The sequence below is a fragment of the Cephus cinctus genome, unplaced genomic scaffold (genome assembly GCF_000341935.2).
Source record: "Cephus cinctus unplaced genomic scaffold, Ccin1 Ccin1_scaffold1184, whole genome shotgun sequence".
Lineage (NCBI taxonomy): Eukaryota > Metazoa > Arthropoda > Insecta > Hymenoptera > Cephidae > Cephus > Cephus cinctus.
Genome location: NW_014333664.1, coordinates 1,601,274 through 1,615,413, shown reverse-complemented (window position 1 = coordinate 1,615,413; position 14,140 = coordinate 1,601,274). Strand labels below are relative to the sequence as shown.

General features: G+C 46.1%; 1 protein-coding gene and 1 long non-coding RNA gene across 2 annotated transcripts in view; one reads left to right on the top strand and one right to left on the bottom strand.

The window, feature by feature from the left end:
* The window catches only part of LOC112495075, an 85,832-nt gene that overhangs the window by 68,293 nt on the left and 3,399 nt on the right, over positions 1-14,140 (top strand). The gene's annotated exons all lie outside the window — the stretch shown is intronic.
* LOC107272438 lies at positions 5,061-8,872 on the bottom strand. Its single transcript, XM_015749602.2, has 2 exons — positions 8,339-8,872; positions 5,061-5,946 (listed from the first exon to the last, which is right to left on the bottom strand). Exons 1-2 carry the CDS (start codon positions 8,446-8,448, stop codon positions 5,748-5,750), a joined length of 309 nt encoding a protein of 102 aa, XP_015605088.1. The 5' UTR covers positions 8,449-8,872; the 3' UTR covers positions 5,061-5,747.

Genomic DNA, 14,140 nt, shown 5'->3' with positions numbered 1-14,140 from the left:
CTGATGGTCCAAGAAATCCTGGAGGGGGGCGATACGGAATTCTATTTATTACTCTTTCGTTCTTCCCGCTTTTGGAAGCATTTTTAGCGACCCCACCACCGCCGGTGATAACTTTTAATTCGATCTCTTTCGCTTAAGGGTGAAGCAAGTCCGTAATCGCGGGGTGATTTATGCCGGGGGTTAATCCGGCTACGAGCGAAGCGTGAATGGTCCAGCTGATTTACGTGGTTTGGGAAAATAAAAAAAAAAGAAGAAACAAAGAAAGAACCTGGAAAAAAGGAGTAACGAACACACCCCGAAGGGAAACACTTTCCGATCGCAGGGGTGAAATTGTATGGGCGAAGAGGGTGAGCTTCCGTAATCCTCTGATTCGCAGTTCGTCGCACAAGCCCGACGATCGTCCTGCATCTGCAAAAAGTTTGCGTCGGGGTGCGGAATGGGGGTGACTTTCCAAAGGGGCAGACGGAGTAGAGTCCGTTGTTTGGGATCCAAGAGGGATGAATGGCCAGTCGAGGCTGCATTACGCGGATAATAAGAGTCGCAGATGCGTTATCAGCTTCGTGTACTCGCAACTGCATTTCGAAGCGACCAACTGAAATCGCATCTCGGGTTCGCAACGGGATATACCAACGACATATATATATCGGGCAGATGCTGCGTTTGCGGCAGCGCGGCGCTACGCGGCGTCGACGTTGACTAATGATGGCGCTGCTGAAGGGGATGAGAGGATGGGTAGAGAGAGCGTACCCTGGAACAGAAAATTCACCCAAGTTCACGCGACCTGTTGCACCCCCTAGCTCACCGTTTAACCTATAACCTGCTCGCCAAACATAGGTTTAACCTCGCCTTATCGCGTTATCGAATGCTCGTCCTGGCGCTTTCTTTTTTTCTTTACGAAATTTTTTTAACGTATTCGACCACACGCATTTTTCGGCAGTGCTCGGCACGTGTATGCATATTCATTCGCTGCTGCACCTGCACCTCGTTGTATAAGCTCGCGAGTGATGGCGGACTAATTATTGCACTTTCCTCGACTGTGTCCCGCTTATTATTCCGTCCAGAATCAATATAGCCGTACGAATATTTAAACGAATAGCAAATTGAATTCGGAGTACGGTAACGCGATTACCTCGACGTCCTATGAAAAATATCAATCGCAAATGTAATTCCGGTTAACAATTGGGCCTTTTAATTAATAACCATTTTCGATATTTTATCAGGGTACAGGCGCCATCTAGTCTACGAAATTTTCGTTACTTTGCATGGAAACTCTTCGAGGCTAAATATTACGTGATATTATGAGAATCACTGCAAACACGCACCTGCTGATATAACTTTTATATATAACTTTTATATATAACTTTTGATCCTGACTGCTTTCACTTTTACCAAATACTTCTCGAAGTGGCTCTTCAAAAAATTCAAAAACTCCCGCCACTCCACCCGAGATATATTACCGACGCTTTACGATTTTCGCTGAAAGGGATAACGCCCTCTTCGTGCCGTCCCTTTATTGGGCATCGTTCTTCCTCAAGATTTATTTAGCCAATTACCACGGCTCTGTTCAACACGAGAAAATCAGCTGGGTCGCCATTGTCCCTTAATTCGCGAAGCGGCGGTACTCGAGGGTTGAATTAAAAAAAGAAAAGTTCATTTCTTTCCTCAGACGATTCCCAAAGGCCCGTCGCGAGCGCCCCTGTCGTCTGACTGGTAAACCTTTAAAAATTGATGAACCAAGGGGACGTAAACGGCCAACTATACGAATCCTCGATCGAACGTAAAATTAGTCGAGGTTATTCGCGATCGCAGCGCCACGCCATTCGATAAATACAACTATTTAATTTCCCAGCAAGCCGTAAGTGGCTGAACGTTAAAAGTGGCGCTCGCGGCTGTTCATGAATATTTATACAGCTATATAATAACATTTTTGAGCCACTGTTTAGCTAATCCTCCGGACTCATTTATCCTGGAGGCAAGGACAGCTATAATTCTTGAAAATGTTCCGAGGTATTATTATGTGAATAAATACTAAGGGATTAAGTCACGATGGGGCCCGTATGAAACACGAAGCCGTTACATTTCCCTGGCATAAATATAAGGACAATTCGCATTTCGCTTCGACGGTCAGAATTATAATTAATCCTTGAAAAGACGCCCGGAGGAAGGAGATCCTTCTCTAACTCCTATACCCACCCTTAGCCTTACCCGAAAAAGTAGCCAGAAAATTTCGCCATATTCAATTCCCTCACTATCAATGCCCTGGTTACACTCGGTTGCCAAAAAGAATTTTAATATTATTCCAGTCTTGTTTCCTTCTGAAAATCTACTTTTGGCCTTCCTTTTTCTCCGTAGAACATTTAATCCCACGTGCTTCTGTTATGCGCAGGACGTATCGGATACATCGAAAGGAGGTTAGGAAACTCACGGAAGTAACGACGTCGCTTCCGGAAGTGGGCATAAAGGCAAGCGCGTTCTCTTTGTTAATGGCGGCTCGTGGTAGGCTTCAGAGATTATAATAATCTCGGTTTACGTAACATCGCTCTGTGCTGGTTAATTTGAGGAGGAAACTTCTGCCCGGTTGGAACGTGGTCCTTGCAGCATCCGTTTGCTCCTCTCTCTCTCTCTCTCTCTCTCTCTCACGCGATTCTCCACTAGCACCCTCAAGCTCTACCAAGGTCCTTGCAGCATCCGTTTGCTCCTCTTCAGAGATTATAATAATCTCGGTTTACGTAACATCGCTCTGTGCTGGTTAATTTGAGGAGGAAACTTCTGCCCGGTTGGAACGTGGTCCTTGCAGCATCCGTTTGCTCCTCTCTCTCTCTCTCTCTCTCTCTCTCACGCGATTCTCCACTAGCACCCTCAAGCTCTACCAACGCAAGACTCTAAGCTGATTCGTAGTTCACCCCGGCTTAATCTTTCGCAAACTTGCAATTCGAATTCAGCGAAATACCCGCCACGGCGCCAGGGTAATCCAAGATGGATAAAGCGCCGACAACGCGGAAGATATCGACGACGATTACCGGCTGAGATCGTTAATGCTTTTCTATTCTTATTTCTCTGGAAACTCTTTATTTTCCCCACTTAAGATATTTCAGTCGAATGCAATTTGAATCGCTGGGCGTTTTAATGAAGTTTTGTTTATTTATTTATTCCTTTATTTTTTTTTTCTTCTCTTATCGACACTATACAAGAAACAGTACAGAATGCAAGTCCACCTTACTTTTGTCTTCCGTTAAACTTTGCTTCTTGTCTACCCTCATAATATTTCCGACAAGTCAAACAAAAGATTCGTCAAACAGAATAACGAGGAGAACGAAGTAAATGCGTATCAAAGGAAACAGACTTACGAGTTTAATTTGCTAATTGAACTCGCAGCCTCCCGGTAGCAGTACCGGAAGAAGTAGCAGGGCAGGCAACAATAAGTACGTAAATAAAGTTGCAAATACTTTTCAATTCATTTTCAAAAGCTCTTCGTAGATGAGATTGACTGCATAGTCGGCATTAAAAGGAAGAGTTTACCTAAAGAAAAAAAAAAAAGAAAAAAAATATTAGAAACTAAATTAATTGAACGATCTCGAAACCCAAAGAATTTCTGACCTACTTGCGTCCACGATTTTCCTCGACATCGATCTGATGTCTTCGTCCTCGCTCGAATTCGGCTGGCGACCATCGTCGCGTACCGAGTATCACTGTATCTATACGAAGAATGGGAACCGAGGACGTTACGAGAGGTTAGGTACGTTATCAGGAAACTTTTTGAATTTCAAATCGCGTCGAAACCTCCACAACTCTTCAGGTTCTCGGTGCTGTCTCGCCGATCTATCCTCCGCCGTGTTTGACGTGACTTTCCTGTTTTTACTTTGCCAAGGATATGAGGTCGGGTTAGGTAATAGCAAAAAAAAAAAAAGGTACGGGCAAAGCTTTTGACGTGAAACTTTACCGAAAGTATTCAACGCTCTCTTCCTCCTGGCATCTTTCGGTCCATTGGCCCACGAGAATGATGTAGATCCCTGATGCGCTGTACGGATCGTCGCGATGCCACGAGCTATGGCATTCCCAGCCATTCGTTTGGGGATGACAGACCGATGATTTGTGGTGGCTCTCCTGGTAGTTTTCTGATTTTTATGTAAGAGGGCCAAGAAGCGTGGTCCAGAGGAGACCTAAGACTTAAGTCCCAGACGATCATAAATTAAGGACGGCCTTAAGACTTTCTCAATTTCTCTTATACCAACCTGGACCAACCAGAAATCATCTCGCCACTGTGACCTACCTCAATTCATACACCATACGCATACCCCTGTCATCCTCCTACCCATACTCAAATCCACGATCCGCATTAATCACCGACCCTTAAAATTCATCAACGTCGAACCGTTCCCCAGCATCTTCCCAGAGACGTGCATCTCAGTTTAATCTCACAAGAAGTTACATTAACTTCGCGCCGACGTCCCACGTACGCAAGTTCAGCATTGAGTATGATATGTGTCATGGCCAAGGTACACAGGATGGCTCCACCAGCAGAGGACTAAGTGAATGTTACTTCCGCCCGTGAATAATCGTGACTCCGGGAAACGTCGTGACGTTAATGTTACAAGCCGGAGATGAATCTTATGACTTCAGGCGGCTGGTCGCCTACCACGTTTAACCAAGTAACAGAGCCGAGCCCGATAGCAGGAACCATGAAGTCGCATCAGGCTAATCTACCTACCAATAATCTTCCAGCGCCTCCTGGTCCTGCCGAAGAAAATATAAGGACCATCTTCGCCCCTCCTGCCCTGATCATCATCAGCGAGTCGATTACCCTCCTAGCCTTCCTCGAGGTCATCTTAAGGACCTGGGGTACCTAGGGGGTGATCCTGCCTGATTTATCCAATGGGCTTTCGCATCTGTATCGCTTAATCTGAACGTAAATACTAGCTCCTTACTTACTTACCGGGACGAAGTACCTCTCGCTCCCCCATCCTGATAATCAGGATCGATATTCTCAGTGTATCTTAATACTATACCAGCTAGGATACTGGAAGAGCCCGTCGACGACGCAGGGAAATATACAGGTCTGGAAATTTTTTATTATCGATTTTATTTTACAAGCCTAGTGCGATGTCTCAATTTTTAATAAATTTCTTCCATCATCTTGAGCGAAGTACCCGGGACTGATGGTTCGCATCGGCATGGGAAAATATCAGGCATACTTGATGTTTTCATGATGAGAGAAACGCCGATGATTATTTTCCAGGTTCAGGTGCGTCGCCTGTTTAGACAGTAGCGGGAGTCGTTCGTAATCATCCGCAGATGAAAGAGCTGTCGGAGTGTCGAGATATACGAAAAGCAAGCCAGTCTGCAGGCAACCAACATAACAGAACAAAACCGAACGATCCGTATAGACAGAGAAGGAGCCACTCCTGTACCTTGGTTGGCCTGAAGTTGGCTGTCTGTCTGTATTTACGATATAGGTTAGGTCTACGTGTTTTCACTGTACGTGCGCCTTGAGCTTTCAGCGCTGCCAACCAGCCGAACCTTTGACTTGAGCTTCCTCTTGGAGCAACTTCACGGCTCTCTAATGTTTTACTGTCTCTCGTCCCTTTGTATTAACGATTAATACAGGCTGCCGGCATTTCTCCGACATCAAACACACGTCAATTTGTTATATTAATTATTGCTCCTCTGTGAAGCCGTTTCGCCACGGTGATTGTTTATCGATGGATCGGCTAATTATTTTTCACGCCGCTGGCAAAACGCGTAAAAGTTCACTGAAAGGAGGAACTCTCCAGTGTTTTCGATTGAGACGAGCGAGATTTGCTTTCTTTACGTTTCGGCCTCTCTTCACTTTGAGACTCGAAGTCAACGAGGCGACTTTTACTTTGTCGATTTTCCAATCGGCGATAATTACAAAACATGCCCGCCTCTCGCTCGACGTTTGCTCGTCGCGCCATCTGTGAGCTCGACCTGAAACGATATTAAGCTTGATTTTTCTTAACTTCCAAGAATCACTGAGATCTTACAAAGGGAAATATTTATGGAATTTGAAATTGGATTTTTTGAAATTTTTTTTTTTTCATTTCTTAAATCAAGAATCATCTATTACTTTCAAGCAATACCCTTACAGCTGGATACAGGTGTGACAGTGATTGTATTATTTGTCCAGTGGTGCTAATTGAATTTTGATATATTTATAGGGAAAAAAATTAAAATATCGAGAGAGGTTATCGGATGCTTTTGTAGGAGAAATGGCATAGTAATACTCTATTCTAATTATTCAGTAATGGCTGGCTTTTAGGATGGGTCGAACGAGGCGCCTGGTAATAATGGCTGTCCGGCTTGTGGTTAACGTAGGCAGAGAACGCCGAGAGGTTCGAGTAATCCCTCTGTGAAAGCTTCGGCCGCCACGCTTGGGATTCCTAAAGTTGACAGGGGCCGGAAGGACGCTACGCTGCCGCTAAGTCCTGGAGGACTTCAAACGGTATCATCAAAGGTTCATCCAATAGGAACTGACAAATAATCCCCTTGCTTCCCGTGGAAGACGTTCCTGCAGACTGGTAACTCTTGTGTCGTTTATCTTCCTGTACGTACATAGGTTAGGTACACTTTTCAACTGGATGGGTATAAGGATTTGAAGGTTGGTCGAGGCTCTTGGTGGAATCGTTGGATATATATAGTTAATAGGAAAAATGTTGCCGATTGAATTTCGGGTAATTAATAAATTAAGGAAATTGGCTAGGAATTCTTTATATAAAATTATTGACTTTTTCTTCAGTTATTTCGATGCTGAATAAATATAGTTTTGTAACGAGTTATAGATCGCGGACGGGAATGTGTTTGCGAAGGTCGTGAAAGAGCTCGGGATCGATTTGTAAAAATAAATGCGAGATGGTAAAGGAAAATTTTTCAATTTACAACGACACGGGATACCCTCTGGCAAGGAAGTTCATACGAAAGATTTCAATAAATAATTGAGACGTCTCTGCCAGGACGAGAATAGACTAAGTACGTGTGTGGCAGAATACGTTAACGTATGCATAAGCTAATATCTTCTGTCGTCGAGCTTAATAGTCATTTTGTACATTTCTGTTATATGAAATTCAATGAAATTGGAGGATCTATGCTGTAGATAAATATCACAGAGAAATTCAATCTTTGATATAAAACGGAATAATGGATCATTTATAATTTACTGTCAGTGATTATTTCACTGATAACTCTAATATTTCTCGATAACATCAAATCGTTAAGTGACAAGTCATAGTTCGAATTATCAAATACTAATTAAACAATTTGACCAATTATCCAGTTGCGATTTCAAAATGATAATAGAAATTAAGGCGCAAATCTATAAAATGATTTCTGCGGAATTCTAAAACCATAAATACCAAAGCAAAAAAAAAAAAAGATGAATATAAATTCGGAAAATTTCACAAAATCGAATTCTCATTCGTTCGCTGGCAACGCGTGATTGGATTAAATTATCCATAATTATTTTCTATGTCAAACCCAACGTAGACGCGATAAGGAATGAAAAGATAATAAAAAAAAAACAATTTCACCAAATACGAAAAAACACAAATAGACATTATAAATCAGCGTTCCTCTAGCTATAGGTTTATTATTTAATAAAAATGTTATTGTGGCAAATAGCGAGACACAGATAGCACAATAAAGCGGGAGCAAAGTAAGATTGGTCCTGGATGCTGGTTAGGGGTGGTTCGGTAGACGGGGGATGAGGGGGGTGGCGGGGGTGAAACAAAGAGACGAGCACATATTGGGTCCGTCTAGTCGTCCCATTCCCCTTTCGAGATTCGCTTCTCTTTGGCGAAGACCTCCATGTGTGCAGATATCCATATCCACGTGTTCCCCGTGGCCCCAGATGGCAGCAGTGGCTATTGCCACGGAGGCTCGTATCACTCGTATGTACGTACCAGGATAGGATGGAAGCGATAGTGGGTCGGTAAGGGGGGTTGGAGGATCCCGTATGTGCTCGAGGTTTATATGGGCGGACTGTTATAGCAGGGGGTGGTTTGGGGATGGTGACCAAGAGGTTACCAAGGGGTTACACCAGAGTGCGGATGGGGTTATTGGCGGAGGAGTGTGTCAACCGTGGCATCCCACCCCTCCATAACGTGATCCAAGCAGGACAATATATTATTTTAATGTTTTAATATCGTGTCGGTGTGGTCGTTCGGACAAGACGGTGTCCTGTGGGATATCGTCGATGGTGCCAGGTCGCTACGTCGCTTACATTTGATTGAACCTAACCTGACCTCCGTCGAAGAGCTTGACGAGAATTGTTCGTATAGAAAGATACAGTATTGTATTGTGTATATATATATGTGTGTTTACATACCAGAAAACTGCGTATATCGTACAAACGGGAGTCCCGATGTACCGTTCTTGTCCAGAGCTTCTCCACAGTGCCATTTTAACAGCAGTTAGTCGCGACCTCGCGTAAATCATTGGTCATCGAAGCGCGCTGTAACGCGGAATCAATAATAATGGGCATGAGCCATTAGTAAAATTAATAAATTATGCTTCACATTATGTGCATTGTGAGTCGCGCGTAATACGTCGTAAATCATATTAGTGAATAATCCACATCACCATAACGCTGCTAGCGCCAATACGCATTTCAGTGAGCAAAAATCGTATTAACACCCGGAAATCTATTACCACGATACACCGCCGATAAATTCGAGTAACTCGTCGACAGAGGCGAATCCACGAATCCTGGTTTGTACCCGTACCACTAGATACACGTCCACACGGCCCCCGTTCACACCCCCGCCCAATGAATACCCACTGTCATCCGAAAGAATTCTTACGAGACTACAAAGTACTAGACGTTTACTCGGACTGACGCGATGTAATCCGTCCGAGACGATTGTTCTCAGCGCCATCTAGCGTCTGAATTCCAAAGCTTCACCTATTCCGCTCGGCCGTACGAAGTCGTCTTCCTTCCACTAAAGTTTTGTCGAGAGTTTGCAGATGAAACTGGCTCGTTTGTCACATCGTAACGTAAATATAGTTGGCGTCGCGATGCAGATACGAACCCCTAGTTGGCAAGGTAGCCGGTTTACTGGTTAGGTTAGGTATCTATCGACGAGCACATAGCTTCCTATTAGCGAAGCACTTCATACGGACAGGGTGGTGTCCCGGCTCGACTCTACTCGGCCGGGTTCGGTTCGCCTCGCCCGTAGGCGATATCGTATAAATGTGTCGTTAATTACTTACCCCGCGGCCGCGACACCGACGCTCTCTCACTGGTTGGCTGCCTCTATCTCCTGCCGACTCTTCTGCCTCTCTTATGGCTCTTCCGCCTCGTTCTCCCTGTACAGAGAGAGCGAGAGGGATCCCCTCCTCCTGCCACCCTTGACCTCCCCTCGCTGCCCTACCACGTTATGGTGCCGCGTGTTAAGGAAACTAATGTTTATTTGAAAAACTAATTGAACGGGACTCTCGCGTCTACAGCCGGCAATTAAACGAGATTACTGCAGTAGCGAGCTCCGGGGGATTAGATAGCACGGTAAGATATGGAACACGTAATGTTTAACTACGCCGGCAGCGCTCTCTCTGAAGCGCCGCCAATAATTAATTGTTAGCCGATATTCCCTATCAAAAAGCGAGAGACTTCGCTACCTACCTGGACAAAAGATACGTTCTCGTTCTTACAAATGTTATCATACGGTACATTTTTTTCTTTAAGGACAATATTTTTTCACACAAATTTTTGTTAACCATTGAATATTTAGCGCACGTCAAAGGGACGTGGGATCATCCGGAGCTTCGCCACCACGTGTTCCTCTTACGGGGTAAATAGTCGGATGGCCGTATAGACCCAATAACCTCCCTACAACGGGTGTCGCTACGAGGCGGCGTATTTGCAGCGGAAACACACAAGGGGTACCGCAAAGCTCCGTGTATATACGTAGAAATGATACCCACATGATACTAGTTATCTAGGAGACTCCTGCGCTCTCCGGCGGCTATCTCCCTCTACTCATTTCGCAGGCGGCATTAAGTGCGACGCATGAATATACGTATACGGGAACGTACGTGGAGCACAGTCACGTATGTATACCGTGTGCTTGGGCCTCAGGGACGGCCCTGCCTGCTCCTCCTGTCCCAGCAACCCTTCTGCCAACGTACCCATCCTCTGACGCTGGCACTGCCTCGTCCACTAGGCTGCTGCTGCTGCTCCCTCTGGTCTAGCTGGTGCTTGCTCCTCTTATTGTGCTTCCTGCACATCCTCCGTTACCACACACGACGACGGGAACGAGTGTAGGGAGACGATACACTGCTCCTGGACGACTCACCCCATCCATGTTATACCGACAATATATTTAGGAGGCATGTAGCTTCGCTACCCCGTCCGCCGCTGGAGCCATCCCCGTCTACCCCAGCATCGTCCAGGACGACCCCAAACCAGAGCGCCGGGCATCCCTTGCTCTCTACTCCTGCACCATCAGACTTCACACACTCGGTCCTGCACACGATCCACATGGTCCTGGGGGCCGGCGGCTGCCGATACTTGCTTGCTACAGATTAATGCAACATCGTAACACGATAGTGTCCGCTCGCCGAGCCGCAACCAGGGCTACCGACCCTCTTCCTCTGCGGACCCACCCGACCCCCCCGGGTCGGAACACGGCAAGTTCGTAACTTATAATTATTATCTGGCTACACGGTTATGTTCGGCTATGACATCATCCGCTAGAGGTGAATACGATACTCCTCCTGGCGTCCTCGTGGATCAGAGCCAGGATGCACTTAAGGGATGCTGCATTTACTCACTGGACCATGGACTCGTACCGGTGATCGCTCCTAAATATTACTTTGACATTGTATTTTCTTTTTTACAGGTAACACTGTGCGGCACTTTTTTATTTTTCGGTTCTATTTTTTTTATCACTCTTACGAGCTGCAAGATAAGGGGGATCACCCTTGACCTAATGTTAAGCTGAACTGGCTGGGCCTCTGGTATGCATTTATGCAGGGCCACACGAAAAGAGATTGGTACTTTCGCTATACGACAGGTATTATATTTCACACTCCATCGAATTCCAATCCCCAGCCTGTAGTCAGATTCTCGAGGAGCTCTTACAAGGGTCACCATTATCGTTCCCCAACAAATTCAGGAGGAATAAAAGGGAGTTCATTGCATATATGCGCTGGGGCGAGGGCGCGAAAGGTCCATCTAGGAGATAGGCTTCCCGATAACGGGCACATAAAGTAGATGGAGACTTAAAGACGTGGTCCTGCTAGGGAGCTAAATCGTTACCATGATTGTGAAGGTATGCTCTCTCTCTCTCTCTCTCTCTCTCTCTCTCTCTTTTGCTCCTCCAATCCACCTCACAGAATCCCTTTGCGGTCCAGATGCGCACGCTTTAGGCTCCTATCTCCACTGCCTTTTTCTAGGACTTCGCCCCTTCTTCCCGGGCATTACAAATCTTACCAGGACCCCCTTTGATTCGGGTCAGATAAAATATTTTCTCTGTTAAAAAACCACCCTTACGCCACTCAATTAATCATCTAACGACATCAGCGGTAACGTACAAAATTTCAATGCCCATACCGATAAGGATTTAAATCTAGTTTTCGCGTTTATCGTTGACTTTATTTTGTCCGGATTATCCGCTTATCTCTTTTCCACGCCCAGCTAACCCGATCTCCTATCATTTGTGTCTCGCCCTCTAGGAAATTGTATTTCGCACGTAAAACCCTGGGCAAACAGGCGCGCCGTGCCAGCGGCAGTGATAACGAATGGAAGCCACTCATTGCCCTGCGATTTATAATCCCTCACATAGCGACCGAGCGAGAGAGCCGAACGAGGACTCTGTCCGTAGCTAGGAGAGATATGCTCGCGCCAACATCGACATTACATTCCACATTAACCAAATTATGATTTAAGGTCCGGCCATTGTTTGCGGGCCGATTGTTCACATCCAAATAGTCCTCATTCAGGCTCGATATAAATTATAATATCCAAGCAATTACGTTGATGCGGATGGTACTGCACGGGGAATGTCGCTTCCAGTCGCTTAATTTATTATTTCGACTTTTTACCAGAATCCACCAGACACCCGATTAAATTCGATTTAAAGTATCCTAAAAGTATCCCGCGCGCCGATGACCCGGTCGACAAGACTTTGACAGATTCAGGCCGAACTTTAAATTTACTCACGTCGTCTTGCCGCTGCGCCACGGATCGATTCTTAAGTCGTGTATAGAAATATAGGGACACACACGTATTACGGGTCCAAGAGACAAAAATGGCGAAATCGCAGCTTGCACTCGGTAGCTCTCCCTATCCACTGGGTGGAACACACATACGAGTTTCGCGTCCGTAATAAAAGTGATATAGGGGTCTGCGCCACGGTGCCGTTTCTGAAGACGGCCCTGAGTCACTCGTCAGGTTTATGCCGGGGCGTTCATCATCCGGTTGACAGACTTCATTGCTCGCTGCCGGCGCGGAGGCCATTTCGCGACGTGTCCTCGGCCATCCTCAACGGTCCTGGAGCGTCGGCCCCCCAGCCTCCGTGGCGACGCCACGTCCCGGAGGCGGGAGCTTGCGGTGATGTACGACTCGACGCTTGACGTCACCACCTTTTCAATGCTCCCGCGGCGTTGGCCCATTCAATCCGAGCGTCGGGAGCGTCTCCTCGCGAAGTACCGAGGAAATCGTTTTCCTCCATTCGCATTTATCTGTTTTCCTTACTTCCTCACTGACTATAGAAAAATATTATCTCGGCCTTGGATTTCGTCACTTTTATGAAATTACTTCGTAATTTGACTTTCGTTCGATCCTAGGGCTCTATCGATCCTGGACTATGGAAATTATCAGAGGCTGACTGGTCGTGCAAGATCGGTATGTATATATATATACGTCTAATAGGTCTGACTACTACGAAGCCAAGCTTGCAGCACGTAGGTAGGTGCACGGCTACACGTCGATTATTTAACCACCCTTGTTCCGTAATTAGTGAAAGTAGAAAAAAGGAAGGGGAGCTCAGTGGTAGAAACGCTATAAAAGTTTATGTCCTCCATATGTTGTAATATAGTCGGTAGCAAGCGAGCAGGGATCGGTAAAATATGCAGGCAATAAGTATGGATTGTTATTAACACGGGCGCGCGGTGTCCGCCACGTTTCTGAATCCATTACCTCCGCATGGCGGCTGAAATACCGGCCGATATATCCGCTCGCTGTGTACATCGCACGCCGTGCCGATGCTGCCCGACTTTACACGAATGGATTAGCGGCTCGAACGAAGCCAGAAGCGGCCCCCGTCCAAATTACATCGTTGGACGTTCCAAGTCGCTCTTCGTACTCGGTCAACTACTGCCGCACGAAGTATATTATTTTTTCATCCCCCATTAATCTCATTAAACAACCCTTGGCTTTACGGGCATTTTTAAACCCACTGTCTGACTATGCAACGACGTTATCCACTACTCAGAACTGTCCCGTCCTCCACAATGGGAAGGACCGTATAAAGTATATCCTTGCTTTAACTCTTCTCTTTGTTGTTCTTTTGTGTGAGTCTCAAGGCGTGCTCCAGAACGATGTAGGTTGCGCACCGTGAGTTACGGGACCAGACGGAACAACCGGAATGCAGATACGGGGTGGGTTTGACTACCAAAAACGGTAGTAGGGAAAGGTACGAGTTGGGTTAGATTCACAAACTACCCCAATGAAGGAGGTAGAGTAGTTTGTTAGATTCTTAAAATGGAAAGACGAATAATTGAGGCGAGGTTAAACCGACGTAGGAGTGATGGCGCTGGTGTAGCTCTAACTAGACGCAATTAAGTGAGACGTTAGTAGTGGGTCTGTACCAAAAAGGATGAGGAGCGGAGGAAGAGTGGGATGAAGGGTGAGGGACGAAGGGTTGCGTGGGGGTGGGGGGGGGGAAAGGAGGAGAGGAAGAATGAAGACTAACAGCACGTCACGGGGAGGCTAACCAAAAGTAATGCTGCCTCGGATCAATCTTCCCGGACCCAAATCCAAACCCAATCCCGGAGTTTCCCTTTGCGGACAGCGGATCAGCTAAAAGACTCGTCGTTCGACTCCATCGAAACTCCTGGACGTCGGCCATCAATCCGAATTTCAAAAATCGCGCCAAACTTCGCTCCCTCAAGACCTAACGGTATTTCA